This window comes from Henckelia pumila, chromosome 3 (assembly GCF_033568475.1).
Source record: "Henckelia pumila isolate YLH828 chromosome 3, ASM3356847v2, whole genome shotgun sequence".
NCBI classification, from domain to species: Eukaryota; Viridiplantae; Streptophyta; class Magnoliopsida; order Lamiales; family Gesneriaceae; genus Henckelia; species Henckelia pumila.
Window position 1 is genome coordinate 20847372 of NC_133122.1, and position 15170 is coordinate 20862541.

At 33.9% G+C, this 15170-nt stretch overlaps 3 protein-coding genes across 3 annotated transcripts; 1 reads left to right on the top strand and 2 right to left on the bottom strand.

The window, feature by feature from the left end:
* Positions 1-441: 441 nt before the first annotated feature.
* LOC140888222 (uncharacterized) lies at positions 442-1216 on the bottom strand. The gene is made up of 2 exons (XM_073295913.1): positions 1012-1216; positions 442-707 (listed from the first exon to the last, which is right to left on the bottom strand). Exons 1-2 carry the CDS (start codon positions 1214-1216, stop codon positions 442-444), a joined length of 471 nt encoding a protein of 156 aa, XP_073152014.1.
* Positions 1217-6392: 5176 nt separating this feature from the next.
* LOC140889951 (BEL1-like homeodomain protein 9) lies at positions 6393-10600 on the top strand. The gene is made up of 5 exons (XM_073297698.1): positions 6393-7746; positions 8687-9057; positions 9194-9254; positions 9609-10129; positions 10297-10600. Exons 1-4 carry the CDS (start codon positions 6832-6834, stop codon positions 10101-10103), a joined length of 1842 nt encoding a protein of 613 aa, XP_073153799.1. The 5' UTR covers positions 6393-6831; the 3' UTR covers positions 10104-10129; positions 10297-10600.
* A 2602-nt stretch (positions 10601-13202) lies between these two features.
* On the bottom strand, positions 13203-14968 carry LOC140892228 (aldehyde oxidase GLOX). Its single transcript, XM_073301046.1, has one exon. The coding sequence runs from the start codon at positions 14910-14912 to the stop codon at positions 13308-13310; it is 1605 nt and encodes a 534-aa protein (XP_073157147.1). The 5' UTR covers positions 14913-14968; the 3' UTR covers positions 13203-13307.
* Between the last annotated feature and the right edge of the window lie 202 nt (positions 14969-15170).

A 15170-nucleotide genomic window follows, 5' to 3' on the forward strand; every position in this document is an offset into this window, starting at 1 on the left:
TAAAAATTACATAATAAAAATACACATAAATATGACAAATAAAAAAATATTTAAAAAAAACAATTTGAAAATCACAAAATATTCCAAACTAAAAGCACACAAGAAAAAAGGTACATCAATAAAAGTGGACAAGTTCCACTATGCATCCCCATGTAAATTCCAAATAACTTCGATCAGGTCCTTTTGAAGCTTGTGGTGCAATTATCGGTTTCGAATAATGACACGTCGTTCTAGAAAGGCGTTGAACTCTACAGTATGATCTCTCGAAATGACAACGTTTGGTGGCACATGTTCATCATCTCTAGCTGGAAAATCGTGATCTTCGAGTATATCTTCTCTTTCGTCCTCCACAATCATGTTATGTAGAAGGATACATGTTTTTATTATATAATCTAGATCATGAATTGGATCTCACAAGCGAGATGAACCTCTCACTATATGTTATCGTGCTTGGAGTACACCAAAGGCTCGCTCAATATCTTTTCTCACCCCCTCTTGATATCGTGCAAAAATCTTATGTTTTTGCGAGAGGGGTCGAGGGATAGTTTTGCCAAATGCAGCCCAAGATGAATAAATATCGTCGACGAGATAGTATCTCATGTTGTATTCATTCCCGTTCACCTCAAATTGCACTGGAGGGGCTTCTCCCTTTGCAAGATTTAAGAACAAGTTGGACCTCTCCAGTACGTTGATGTCGTTGTTGCATCCTGGTACGCCGAAATATGCATGCCAAATTCATAAATCTTTTGATGCAACTGCTTGTAGTATGATCGAAGGTTCTTTTTTATGTTCACTTTGATATTGCCCTGCCCAAGCTGTCGGATAATTTTTCCAACCCCAATGCATGCAATTAATGCTTCCAAGCATCCCGATAAATCCTCTTCTAGCATTTTCAGCAATTAGTCGAGCAACGTCCTCAGATGTTGGTTGCCTCAAATATTGTTCAGAAAATATATCATACATCCATCCCCATGCAAAATATTTTCAAACACTCCAGCGTAGTCGATGCACCTATCCTCAAATATTCATCAACAGCATCGCCTGCAACATCATATGCAAGCATCCGGACAGCAGCCGTAACCTTTTGTTGTGATGACAATCCGATTTTATCGGTTGCGTCCCTCCGTTGGACAAAGTAAGGCACATTGGTGTGTAGAGCTTCCACAATTCTAAAAAACAAAGGTCTTTTCATATGAAAATCGCCTTCGAAAATCATGCTCGCTGTAGACGGGACTTTCGGCGAAATAATCTTTAAATAATCTTTCAGCCTCGGCAACACGTTCTCGATTTTTTGATTTCCTTCTGTAGCCACGGACGCGACTTGACTCCCCCGAATAAAGCGTACAGACGTTCATTATTAGTTTCTGAGTTATTAAACGTGGTGGGGAGATAAAGTCACCCATCATCGGATCATGTGACATAATTTCATCGCCCGAAGATGAAGAACTCATGTATGCCATGAAAAATATTGAAGATTGAGTGTGTGAATATGTATATACAAAGTGTTGAGTGTGTGTAAAATGAAATGAAAATGAGTATATTTATAGAAAATTTCATGAATTTTGAAAATTATGGCCGTTTGTACTTTTTTCATAATATTTTTTAAAAAAGTATGAATTTTTTTAATTTTTTTTTGAATTATTAATAATTTTTTTAAAAAAATCAGGCTAAAATTGATCTGGCCGTTGAAGATCATCCCAACCCTTCTTTTTTTTTTAAATTCAATTTTTCTTTTTATTTTTAAATAAAAGTGCCAGATTTTTTTGCCATTTAATTTTCAATGGCCAGAAAAATCTGGCCCTTGATTTAAAATTTTTTTTTTATTATTATTAAATTAATGAGCTTTACCGCGCGGAGAGGCCCACCAATTTTACCGCATGTGAAAACTTCCGCAAGCGCTATCTTCGTCCGAAGGGATGAGTGATAAAGTGGGCCGGTCAAGTTGGGCTTGATCGCTCCATTTTATCGGCTCTTGTACACGCTCTTAGTAGTTAACCATATCTATTTCTCAAACAGTATATAGTCCCAAAACAATATGAAACCTTGTCCTTGTTACGAATTGTAGTTGTATTTATTTACGTATAGTAAATAATAATGTGTGAAGAAATAAGTATGCAATAAATAAGAATGAAGAAAAGAAAAGTGGAAGCCTTGGGTGCATCGAACGACGCTAAAAATTCGGGGGGATTTATGGAAAGGGAGAAGCAAAAGATACTGCTGACCAGTGTGGACTGAGACTCTTTGAATCCCTCAGAGACTACCCCACCCCTCTGGTCTTGCTTTTAGACTCGCCAGTAGTAATAATTATTCACTGACCGCCAATTAATATTCTTACTGTACGATTGAGAAAAATGGCGTGTACATGACCAAAATTTCTACTCCCCAAACATATATAAGCCTCATTTGGGATTCACTCCCAAACATTGTTTATATATGATCTTAGTTTTAATTTTTGTGACATGATATACTTTTAAACTTATAAATTCTAAAATTATAGTGAAAATACCTAATTTAAGTTGATTGATTTTCAATTTAATTCCCTTGGTAGCTGAAACAGTTATATTTGTACTATTTTCAATAATTAACATTATCTTATTAGCCCAAAAAAAAGTTGTTAATATTTCATCCTTAAAAATTATAATTATATACTTAATTTGATTCAGTTGATAATTACAATTTGAACAACTGCGTTATAATCTAATCTCAACTCGATTTAAACTACTAATAAATATATGTCACAATTTCAGCTTTTTTTTTGAGTTGATGGTGTTTATCTACATTGGTTTTTTGTTCTTGCAACGAATGACTTTACATTTTCTTGTGAATGAATGTTTATACTTTTTTTTATAAACATTCGTTCACAAGAAAATGTAAAGTCATTCGTTGCAAGAACAGAAAACTAATGTAGATAAACACCATCAACACATTCAAATTCAGACGAAGATAAAAAAGCTTTTGGACAAAAAAATATCATAACTTTCAATATTAAAAACATATGAAGTCGATGAGTTCAAACAAAGTTTTATGACACGAAAACTAAATCCTATATAATGTATGATGTCAATAGTGAATCCCAAGTTGCGTATTTATATATGAATTCCGAATCTCACGATTGAGATTTGGCCACGCCATGTCACTATGGTTTTTATATCACGAAAATTTGAAATAGATGGTGTAATATATCTATATATCTACACAGCACGAAACTCACATTAATATATAATCATTATTTGTAGTATTTTTTATTTAATAAGTCGTAGAAATATAATTTCATAACATATTTTTGAATCTAATTAATATGTGACCATATATTTCTAATTTGTTTTGGAAACATTTAACATCAAATCACACGTTAAATCACGCCTTTTCATGTAAAATAGTTGTTGAGGCAAGCTTTGATTCATAGTATTCACACACTAATAATTGCTAATAAATCAAGAATTGGTGTAAATATAAAATAACACTCAATAAAATCAGCGACTAAAAAAGGTAACTAAGATTTAGTGTCAGCAAAGTAGACTACTGACACAACACGTGGACATAATTAGACTAAAAATCTATCTTCCATCGTATCATCATTTATTAATTATCCTATTATCGAATAGGGTATTAAAAATGAAGTTTAATACGAATTAGGATTATAATATAAATTAAAAATATTTAATTATATCTTTCAATTATTCCGCAGCCTTATTTATTATGACCAGTACTTGGTCACGTCAAATGACAGCGATTTAAAGAAATGGAGAAAATAATGGAATGAAGCTTGTCTTATGTTCATGTTTTGGACTATGTTTATATTTTATTGCAACTTAATTTCAAAAAGCAAACACATCGTAGACATGTCACATGATAGTTATCCCACGGAAATTATTATAATAATAAGATTCATTATCAAAATCAGATTGCCATTATATCAGCTTTATTAACATGTTTTTGCATGTATTGATATGATCATATAATAAAGAGTTATACATATTAATGACAGAAGTTTCATTATCCTTATCAACATTTTTTGAAACGAGTTGATCACATAGAACTTGTCCAATCTGATTTATCTTACTAATAAATATGGTTTGTAACACACATTTTTTTAAACGTAAATTAAAAATTAGCAGTTGTGAATTGATATAATTGGTAATCATTAATTCATTTATCGCATTATGCCATATGCAACGAAACCCAATTATTGTAGCATACAATCTTCAAACTCAATTCAAAGATCATGAAATAAAATAATTATTTTTTAGAAAATTTTGAACAAAATTCGGATTTTCGAATGAAGTTTAGGACACAAACAAATAGGTACATGAGCAAGTGATCAATAAATTGTTTGAGAAAAATAGTTAATTAATTTAATATATTAACGTGCTATAAGATTAGAATAATAAATAAAGAAATTTATGTAGGAAGGAGCTTTTTCTTTCAATCAATCATTTCAATTTATCAATGGAAAAGTATGAACCTCGAAAGAAGTGATACGCTATAAAGCTACTATTTGTTTGGCGGATAGAGAAAGTGTAGGCAACCCAAAACTCAGCTATACGTACAAGTTATCGCACGTCATTAAATTCTCTCTTTATAATTTTTATTATCATTAAAAAAATACAAATTTTAATAATTATATCCATTTATATCAACTGATCTATCTAAAAAACGATTCAATCGATCAAATTATTTTAATCGGATAGTCGGATCGAAAAATAATTTATATAATTTAATATAATAAATCATATATTTTTAATTTTAAAAACTCAAAAATTATATAAATAAACAAAAAATATATATTTAACATAGTTTGAAAACTAAATAAATATGTAAATAAAAATTTGTATTTTTTTTAATGATAATAACTTGTACGTATGATTGATAAATATATTCAAAACATCAATTATAGTTATAAATTATTTAATAAATACATTATGTTATTTTAAAAAAAATCAAATAATTATTAAAATAATTTTTTAATTAATGGAGTACAAATTTCAAATAATAATGTATTTTTTAAAAAAATATTAAATTTAAAGTTTTAATAATAAAAATATTATAAAATCCTGCTATATGACATTTATATCTAATATATAACTAACATGTTTTAAAAAATAATTCGTCATATATTATTTATATTTTTAAATAATAATATCAATCATAACACAAAATATTATAAAAAAAAATTTTTAAAAATTTTTTAACTTTATTATAGTCTATCATTTTTTCACTTAAAAATTTTAATATACATACACGAAGTAAAGTGCCAACATGCAACATGTATTATTATTCAATGCCACTTATTATTCACAAAAATATTCCGAACCAACCATCAATAGAAATGGACGATAAGTTTTTTGTTTCTTTGATATATATCACTTGCAGTAATAATTATTTTACTATATTGAATTAATAATTGATGACATTAATATATTTTTTTACCAAAATTGATGACATTAAATTGAAAATGGTAAAAAAAGTGAAATAAAATTTGTTGGGTCTTCGCGTACGAAAAATGTTTTAAAAAATTAAATGTAGTATTAAATATTGCTATAACTGGAAATGAATGTCATGATCGGAGAACCAGATTTTTGTCTCAAAATTAGAAGTTCCATATTGAAATAAAATTATGCACTATAGTTTTCAATATCATAAGCTTAAAAATATCGACATTCTAACCTGGTCCAACAAGAAACAATATTATTAAGTACCAAACATCAGTACATACGAAATAAATATATATTAAGTACCCCATACCTAATCTATAAATTTCAATTTTCAAATTGTTGAATGATTTGATATAAGAAGGAAAAACAAAATACTGTACACGTGTATAATCATTTATAGAAAGCTTATTCCCACAGGTTAACAAATATTTTCCCAAGTACCTTTATTAAAATTAAGCACGCCATAGCAATTTAAACATGAATTTTAATCACTAAATAGAACTTATACATGTGCATTTTTATTATACCACCATCAATTTTAAGAATTAATTAAAAATATTATTATTTTTAATGAAAATAACTTAATTCGATATAGTGTTTTTGTTTCATTAATTTGTTCATTTTTTTTATTTTGATCTAATTAATTACGTGACATCGAAAATGATGACGTGACATTGAAAAATGATGATGTGACATCGAAACATATAGACATGTCAATCTGTCAAATCAAAAATTGAACCAAAATAATAAAAAATTAAAATTTAATGTATCAAAACTAAACTTTAAAAAGTTAATGAATTAAAATAAAATTAGACAAGTTAACAAAAAAAATAAAAAAAATAAAATTTAATTTGAATAGTGAATGAATTTGCATTCAGGAGTGAGTTGATAGGCAGACATATATACATACACACACTCTCTCTCCCACACTCGCACACAAAGACACAGAGTCTCAGATACAGAAAGAAACAGATACAAAGATACAGTAGTTTCACTATTCAACGTCGGAACTGTGTGGATTTTGTCTGCTAAGCAAACGAAAAAAAATAGATCAAGTGAGAGGGAGAGGGAGAGGGAGAGGGAGATTACGGATTACTCTCTCCCACAGAAAAAAAAATATTTATTATATATATATATATATAAATAAAATAAAGCTTATAAAGAAACACACACAGAAACACGCACAGACTTTGCTTCTATCCATATCTTTCACTGTTGCTCCCCCTTTTTCATCTCTTTAAGCTCCCATCTTTTTTCCTTACAATTACAATAATCTCTTTTCTTTTCTTTTTTTTTTTTTTTGGTGGGTTTTCCTTTTTCAACACTCTCACATATTATTATCACAGAAAGATTCCTATCTAGCAACAGTACTTAAGAGTACTACCACTACCCACTCATGGCTGAAGGATTTGAGCCTTATCATGTCCCACAGCAAAGCAGAAGAGATAAGCTGAGAGTGAACCCACAAGGGTGCGTAGATAGTAGTAGCCATCTCTTAACGTGCGCGCCTCTGGTCGTCCCTCTCTACGATCCATCTCTCATCTCGCCGGATTTGATAAGCTTGCACCACCGTCAAGGCTTCGATCTCCAGACCAAACAAGAGGGCATGAATTTGATGGGTTATGTTGGGGGTGGGATGAGTAGTATGATCAGTGGGGGGGCTGCTTCGTCTTCTTCACCTTCCACGAACGGCCACATGCTCTCGGATCCGCAGATGTCTGTGCAGTTAAACCCTAGCACTATTCAAGAAATCAATGGTGGCCCTTTTGTCTACTCCTCACACATCAATTATAGGCCGGTTCTTGATCAGTCTTTTCATGGAAATGAAGTGGTGGTGTATGCCCGTGAGCCCAATAGTAACTGCGCAGCAGCAAGTGGTCAAAGCTTGTCTTTGTCGTTATCTTCCAACCATAATAATAATAATCTCCCACTGGAGCTGAATCTGCAGAGATATGACTCTACAATGTTTGGTAACAGCAAGGTGAGTGGAGGAGGTTATTTCGTTGCTGGAAATGGCGGTTCTTCTTCCACGCAGCTGTCCAGAAGTTCGGTGCCTTTAGGGCCCTTCACTGGTTATGCTTCCGTCTTGAAAGGATCCAGATTCTTGAAGCCTGCGCATCAGTTGCTGGAGGAGCTTTGTGATGTGGGTAGAGGGATTTTCGCCGATAAAATCGCGGTTGATTCATCTTTGTTGGAACCTCCATTGGAAAGCTTGAGTGGGAATGGAGTTGATGATGATTCTTCACTCAATTGCAGTGATGGTAGTGAACAAACTAGGAAGAAATCAAGATTACTTTCTATGCTCGATGAGGTATGTATCTTGACTGTATTCTTCGTATATTTGTATGCAAGTTTCTCTCTTTTTTTTTTTGGGTTTTAAAGCTTAATCTTCTGATTTAATCATTTTTCACATTATTTTCATCTGAAATTTTAGTTTTAATATGTCTATCTTCTGTCAGAACTTCTGGTTTTTTCAGGTTATCCTAGACACTGTGTCTAAATATAACTTAGTTTAGATAGGCTTTTTCGAGGGCCTAAACACCATTGTGTGCAAGTATGAATTAGTGGCTGGAATAAGCATTTAGCTTTGATTATTTGTTGCAGAAATTATTCTTTAGTGCTTTATTATACTGAAATATATGCAGTATAGATTCCTACATGATAGGAAATGTGTAGACAAATAATGTAGTTTGGGAAAATTATGAATGTGGGAATATATATAATAATGTGCACAAAGATTAGGACAGCGAAGTTCTGAACGCCCAACAAGCATTGGCTGAGCAGGATTTTGTGTAGGGGCAAAATTAAAGTTTTTGTGAATATATTTATTTATATGATATGATATAATATAATTATAGCTGAATCTATATAAATATTTGAAAATGGGAATAAGTCGATTTAAGATGAGTTCTTATTGTTGATATTGTTACCAACATTGGCTTGCATCTTGCGTAAAGTTTTTGATCGAAGAATTTAATTTAAAGCATTTAAGCCAATTTGATTCTTTAAATCATTCATAAAACGTATGAAGTATCAGCTGAAGAATTAAGACACAATAATAATACTTAGCTTTGGTGTTATTGTGCCATATCTTTTAAATTTTTAGAAGTGGAGAATATGATTCTGTCTGTTTACCATATTTAAAGTACTTACTACATTACTTAAGATTATAAAGTTCTTTTATCCTAAAGTACTAATAGATTTCCTCATAGAACATGGTGTATTAATCAATTTTCTGGTAAATTAATTAGGTTTATAAAAGGTACAAGCAATATTACCAGCAAATGCAGGCGGTTTTCGCGTCATTTGAATCTGTTGCCGGCTTAAGCAGTGCTGCTCCGTTTGCAAGTTTGGCTATAAAGGCTATGGCCAAACATTTCAAAAGTTTGAAGAATGCCATAATGGATCAGTTGCATTTTGCTAATAAATCACACGGCAGAATGAATTATGATAGGGAGGAAACTCAAAGATTTGAGAATTTGGGAAGAGGGACTTATGGCCAAAGGCCGCCATTTCACAGTTCCGGATTTGTGGATCAGCCAGTTTGGCGTCCGCAACGTGGGCTTCCTGAGCGAGCTGTCACTGTCCTTAGGGCATGGTTGTTCGAGCACTTTCTGCACCCGTAAGATACGCTCGTGCTTAAAAAATCACACAACTACGTGGATTTTATGGAATTATCATGTTTTCATGCATGCCATATGTTTCTTATGCATATGGTGCTTCTCTTATGTATCGATTGATTTTTTTTACTTCTGTAGTTATCCAACTGACACGGACAAATTAATGTTGGCAAAACAGACCGGTCTCTCGAGGAATCAGGTACTTGTACTTGTAATTTTCCCTTGCAATACTTTTTTATTGATATATACTGTAGCTAGCTGCCTAGCTCTAACACTTCCCAGCAATTTGTCTTGAGCAATGATGTGTATGAAAGTGTTGATAAAGCTAGAAGGTAAGAATGGGGCTGAAACTCGAACTTAAACAAATATACTGGAAACATAACTATTTATCTTTACCTATATATGTGATAATCTATATGAAATTTTCAGTGTGAATTAAGAAACAAATTGCCAAGTCGATCCCTTCTTGTGTGTGAAAAAACTAGCATATTTTCTCTTTCCATGATGTCTGAGGTGTCCTTGTGATGCGAATGCTAAGTATGCTGTGTCGCAGGTCTCGAACTGGTTTATCAATGCAAGAGTAAGGCTTTGGAAGCCGATGGTGGAGGAGATACACATGCTGGAAACTCGTCAGGGCGAAAAGGGTTCACAACGCAATGATCATTTGCCAACAAGTTGTTCGATCGAGTGTGAGAACACCTCCTCCCCCATGCAAAGAAGTGGGGATTTCTCATTGAAACGCACTCGAAATGACTTGACTGAAGCTCCTACCGGAGTCGAGGGGCCAATGAATTTGCCATTCAACAAGCTGTCGCATAATCCTCACTTGGGCGTCGGCATGAGCAATGCTGGTGCTAGTGGCGGTGTTTCTCTTACTCTCGGTCTTCATCAGAATGGTATGGGATTATCGGACTCATACCCGATAACTGCGGCTCGACGTTTTGGCCTAGATGCTCATGGTGAGGAATATGTAGTTGGTGGATTCGCGGCACATAATCGACAAATTGGGGGGCAGCTTCTGCATGGTTTTCAAGAATCAGATCATTGAATCGTCGCCCCCCCCTTACATAGAAGGTACATGGTAGTTGCACATGACATTTATATTGAAGGAACAAGTTTGATTTAACATTTTGACGATTTATATTCAAACATAACATCCATATTTCTTTCTTACAGTGACCAGAACTGGTATTATACGCTCGAATCGATTGCTGAGGATGTTTTTTTATATGTTTTGACAGGTTTGTTTTCGACATGTGCTGCGATTCTTTTCTTGGATGGTATAGCTCACCAGAAATGTAGCATGGCGGTATGAAAAATGAATTAAATTATAATGTTGTATTATCGTTGAATTTGGAGGGGAGGTACGGTACTATTGAAGTGCAAATAAGTGACTGTTAGTATATTCTAAATGATTCGTTACTTTCCTTGGCATTCGATCAGTCGATGTTATATTTAGGGCCATTTTGGCATCTCGTGGAGGACCATTTTTTTAATCATGTGATCATCGATCAAATGTAATTTTTATAAAATTTATTATAGCCAAAAGTAATCTACTCGTATTAAGGAAAATTTCGTATCATTTTACTGGGAAAGGATTAAAATTTGTTTTTGTTGAGCTTAAATCTATAAAAACATCCCAAGGAAAAAACAATTATCACTGGTGGCAGTGACACAAATTTGTTTCTTTGTTTGTTTTTGTTTTTTTTTACAGTGAACGAAATAATGGAGTATTCGCAACCTCTACGAAGAAAAAGTTATAAGCATATCTTTTTAGTTACGGAAATTATTTATAAATTTTTTTAGAGTACAATTACAATTTTTATCCAAATTACAAAGATATAAAGTAGCTCGCAGTAACGACAGGATTCGACATTTGCTTATTTCGTGTATAAATTTTTTTTAAATTTATTTAAATAAATTAAAAAAAAATATCCTTGATCAACATAAATCGAATCCGAAATTAGTTGGTCTGAGGCATTGGACTAAGGTCTCAGCAAATTATTTATAAGCTTTTCACGCGGGAAATATAAATTATTTCAGAATTTAGCTTCAAATTTTTGTTAAAAAGTTGTCCTCTAAACCCACTGAACGGTTACAAAAGTTTTTGGACTTGGTAGTGTTTTGGGCTTCTAGTTTTGATAACAATACATTGTAAGATGCCTTGCATGCCGTACCCATAAGCACCAAATGAGCCCAATTTAGGCGGTGTTTGGAGAGCTTCTAAAAATACTTATCAGCTTTTTTTTTAATAAAATTTTGAGCTGAGAAATGATTCCTAAAAGCTCTACAAAATACTATGTTAGAGCACACAACTTGATTTTCGACTTTTCGTCATCGAGATCAGAGAAAATCAATATTTTTGATGGTTCAAGAATAAATTAAGGCATCGTTTGGTTTGAGTGATGTTATAAGTAATAGATAGATAAGTAATATAATGTAATAAAAAATAAATAAGAAATGATAGTTAAATAATATTAGATTTGATTGATAGATTATAGTTTATTTGTTTTGATTGATTAAATTTTATATAAAAATGTAAAAAAAAAAAAATTTAACAATAAATAAAATAAAAATTATATTATTTATAAAGGATAATATAGTAATTTAAATTCAATGATTTGATTGATGTATTATAAATAATTAATGACTTGATTGATATAAAATAAATAGTTAATATATGGATAAATAATATGATGAGAAGAACGTGAGATGAGATAAGATATATTATACATATATTAGTAATTTGGTGAACAGAACGGTGCCTAAGTACATATGATTACTATTAAACATATATATTACATATATACGTAGAGCTATAATTTTGTTCATTTTTTTTATCAGCCAGCTTCATCAATAATATAACACATGTTAACTACATAACGAATTCAAAATTCTTTATTTTTTAAAAAATCAAAACGTAATCACGTTTTTTACAAATAAAAATATATTATTCATATGCATATATATTTAAAAAAAGAAAACCGAATATTTACTCCGGCGATCCAACGGTAAAGGGCCAACAATATAATTGAAAATCGAATTATTGGGGTCCATAATGCACTTCCTATATGTCCCTCACCATTCGCTTGCATGTGCAATAATTATAGTATGATGATATGACAAAGATGTATTGTATACATATCCTCTTTAACATTAAATTTTACGAAAGCGTCGCAGCCCCTATATTCTTTTTTCTCCCCCATAAATTATCGGATTTGCAATGTTATGGACTAAAATTGTTGAATCACATAGGACATTTACCTTGCTAGAGATTATATATATAACCTTATACATAAGTCGTCTGTTTTTTTTAACAATGAATCGACTTGTTGCGACTTGCAAATTTCTTGAATATTTTTATAATTCATATTTAAAATCATATATAGCACTTTAGAAGAGTTCAAATACATATGAAACTTTTTATGATTGAACTTAGGACTTAATATTTATGTTATATTGTTACGAGTTGTTTGCAAGTTTGTAATATTTTAATATTCAAAATTTTATATGTACGTGTGCTATCGAAGGCATGTGTCTCCACAATTTGAACCATAAATTGAACGGAACTAGAAAGAAAGAGTTCTTTTTCGAGTGTCAACCCAAGTTTTTAGTTGGGATAAAAATTGAGTTTGAACTCAAAATTGAAAAATTAAGTAATATTCAAATGTATTGGGTTGGCACACGCCATTCAATAAAAGTTAACGTCCTTTTTGTTGAAGATTTGGAAAAGGAGTAAATTCTTAAGTCTCAAGCGACCTCAATTTTTTTTCCTTCTTTTAGGAAATACCCTTTTTCGTTTCTTACCTTTTCTTTTTTCATTTTTCTACTTTTGTTAATCGAATCAAACGTCAAACTAATCAAACACAATATATGATGATAGTGTATGAAAAAAACAATTTTATCGAGGAATTGAATTAGCTAAACTAATTGAATTTTGGAGGTAAAATATGTTTATAATTTGGGAAATACTACATATACACATTGATTTACACATTGGGTTACACACTACACATAAAATTACAAAATTATCCCTCCACTTTATTTGAAAAAAATCTTTTCAAAATACATTAAAGATATTTATGTAATTTTAAATGCAATATGTAACTGAACGTATAATCTTTCGAGTACACGTAGCATCATCCAAATAATTTTTGATCTCATTTCATTTCAATCAAACATATATTAGACTTTAGAGTTTAAAAACTAATTATTAACACTTAATTTAACTCTAACAAGAACAATTGTAAAACTAAGAGAGCAATTGCACCCACTTTGCCACGCTAGGTACACCGAGATAGACAGCAAACGCCATATAATACCCCGGCGGCGCCACCCTCCCGTTCGGCGGAGCTACACACTTTATCCTGTACATACCACCGCCTTCAACCGCCGGAGTTTCCACCGACAGCTTCACCAATCTCTGCCCTTGGGAGAATGAGTGGGTCGCAAACGGTGCACTGGCGAAATTAATCTCCATCATCCCCACCACCGGCAGCTCCACCGCCGCCACCACCTCAAAAACCTCCCCGTACTCAATCCTCTCCGGTACCTCGACCAAAACCGGCCGGATATTCTCCTTATCCGGAGACAAATACTCCGGCGAGAACGCTTCAATCCTCAGCTCCGTCGGGAACGGGAACTCCGTACCAAACTTGTAGAAACGATGCGGATTACTTCCGGCGAGTAGAATCCTCCCGTCCGGCAACAAGTTCGCCGTCGAGTGATACATCCTCGGGACAGAAGCCGGGTTCAAAGTCATGAACCGAAGCCCGGTCGGCTGATCCGGTCTGTACAGAAGAGGATGCAAACACGGTTCAGAAGCTAGCTCAAAACCTTGGGTCCCAGCTTGAGCTCCATTAATGATCATGACTTCACCAGTCGGCAAAGTCACCATATCCCCCATGATTCTCCCAAACGGCATGTTCTCCGTTTCCCATTCCGGGTCGGACCCGGTTGCCTCGATCCGCCCGCAACTACCCAGCGCCGGACTATCCGTTAACCTCTGCAGGTATGCACCGTACTCTGCTCCGCCGCATACAACAACCGTGGCAGAGGAATAATCTCCAGCCAACGCAAGCATCACCGAAGATCCCGCCGAGGGATAATTTCTCGGACCACCCTCTAGTACTGGATAATTTCTCGTCACCCTGTGTGTCGTGTAATCAAACAACACAGCTTTATTGTTCGCGAAAACGAAAAGTTCTCCGGTGGGGAGTAAATGAACGTAGGGATAAAGATTATCCATTTGATTATCCTCCACCTCACCCAAGAACGGAAATTTCACGGCACCGATTTGTTTTCTAGGTGGGAAATACTCCACGCTGTTCGCAGTTCTTCCACCGACGATGATTACAGAACCATCGGGTAAAATCTGATTGGTGGCGTACCACCTCCCCTGGTAAAGTTCAGCATCCTGCATTTCTTCCCAATCACAGAGTGCCCCCGATTCACAGGGAACGAACTTCCTGATTTTCTTGAATCCGTCCAAGTCACCGCCTGTGTGGAGGAGGGTCCCGTCTGGTAAAAACTGGCCGGAGGAGCACCACGTGTCGGTGAGAATCGTCAGAGGTCGGAGCGTGAGGGTGTTCAAATCCAAGAGAACAGAGTGTGCGGTGCAGTCTTTTCGGGTCGGGTTACCCGGGATGACCCGGCAGAGGTTTTGGGGCAGGGGTGCCCGTGATGGGCCAATGTGGGTACGGTCGAGGAGGACGACGGTGTTGAAACGGGTGACGGCGGTGTGCATGGAGGAGATGCCGGCGTCAGCCACCAGGAGTTCCCACTGTCCTGGAAGATCGGCGGCGCGTGTGACGGTGAAGAAAACCAGGAGAAGGAGAAGAAGCTTCGTGGAAGTCATAGAGGAGATGAAATTAAGATGAAGAATTAGGATTTCAGTGAGGTGTGTCAGGGAGGTGGGGGATAGATCATAGATAGTGTTGTCTCAAGAACTATGTTGGGTTATATTAAACCGTCAAAAAAAAAAAAGAAAAAAAAGGAACTACGTTATTAATTGCTCTAAATAATTGATGAGGATTAAATGGAGGGTTTGAATTTTATCGGACTTTCGTTGTTGATCAATAGTTAAGAAGTTTACTTCTTAGGTCCCAAACTCCCA